Source organism: Myotis brandtii, unplaced genomic scaffold (assembly GCF_000412655.1).
Source record: "Myotis brandtii unplaced genomic scaffold, ASM41265v1 scaffold601, whole genome shotgun sequence".
NCBI classification, from domain to species: Eukaryota; Metazoa; Chordata; class Mammalia; order Chiroptera; family Vespertilionidae; genus Myotis; species Myotis brandtii.
Genome location: NW_005370276.1, coordinates 939,270 through 940,455, shown reverse-complemented (window position 1 = coordinate 940,455; position 1,186 = coordinate 939,270). Strand labels below are relative to the sequence as shown.

The 1,186-nt window shown below is 63.4% G+C and overlaps 1 protein-coding gene across 2 annotated transcripts in view; it reads right to left on the bottom strand.

The window, feature by feature from the left end:
- Positions 1-1,186, bottom strand: part of RUVBL2 (RuvB-like AAA ATPase 2) — a 14,745-nt gene that overhangs the window by 200 nt on the left and 13,359 nt on the right. For both annotated transcript variants that reach the window (XM_005879504.2, XM_014550499.1), the window contains exons 12-14: positions 968-1,087; positions 477-606; positions 20-134 (exon numbers count right to left, since the gene is read on the bottom strand). In XM_005879504.2, the coding sequence (XP_005879566.1) occupies positions 20-134; positions 477-606; positions 968-1,087 (365 nt within the window). The remainder of the gene's footprint in view (positions 1-19; positions 135-476; positions 607-967; positions 1,088-1,186) is intronic.

Genomic DNA, 1,186 nt, shown 5'->3' with positions numbered 1-1,186 from the left:
GCGGGGGACAGACACTCACTGAGCTCATTAAAGAGGAAGGCGTCCTGGTACTCCTTCATGTACTGCGTGGAGCGCGACTCGTCCAGGAAGAGTGAGTAGACCCGCTTGATGTCGTCTACCTGCACCTCCGTGCCCTGAGGGGGGACAGTGAGAACTCAGGGGGCCTCCCAAGGGAGGGACTCAGGCCACATCGTCCGGGTTCAATACCACCTCGGCCACCTCCTGGGTGAGCCCCATCTCTCCATTCCTCAGTTCCTTCATCTGTAAGACGGACTTACAGTATCAACTCTCAGTCAACAGATGTTTACTGAGGACCTACTGTGTGTCAGGCCAGCAGGCACAGAAAGAAACCCAGGGAACAAAGTCCCTGCCTCTGAAGACGTATGTTCTCGGACCAAATGCAACAACCGACCCCAAGCCCTTGGAGTGGTGGGTCACTCACTGGCCCGGCCCCGAGGGCTCGCCAGCCGGCTGACCTTGCGTTTCCGGCACACCAGGCTGGCGGCGGTGATGAGCTGGATGGCGTAGCGCAGGGAGGTCTCCAGGCCAATGCGGGTCAGCACCGTGTAGGCGTCCTCGCTCATCTCCACATCTTCCTCCTCACACCTGCAGGCAGAGGCAGGTGGGGGTGGGGGTCAGACGAGGTCAGGCCTGTGACTGCATCCCCCCCCACCCCCCTCCCGCCCCAGAACATGTGGAGCCTGCGTCTTCAGAACTGCAGAACGCTGGGCAAGAAGGGCCCCTGAGGCACAGGCTGGGCCTGGACTCTCCCCACACAGGCTCTTTCCTCCACCTCAGTTACCAGCCCCTCCCCTCCCCTCCCCACAGGGGCCCCCACCTTGCATCGGAGGCCGCGCTCTACCTCTTTCAGGCCCAGAGACTTTGGGCCAGTCACTACCGCGCCCCCCCCGCCCCCCAGCTCAGTGTCCCCGTGTGTCCAACAGGGCGGACCCCAGCCTGCCCGCACCGGATGCGGAGGATCTGCTTCGTGTCCTTCTCGCTGTAGGGGGAGGTGGAGACAATGAGCAGCCGGTCCAGCAGGTCGATGGGGATGCCGTGGGGGCTCTGGTAGCTGGTACCCCGGATCCTGAGGGGAAAGGAGGGCTGTCAGGGTGATGCCTCCAGAGCCCGGCTCTCCATTCCTTCTCCTCCAACTCCTCCCACCCCCCCCTCCACCCACCCCCCC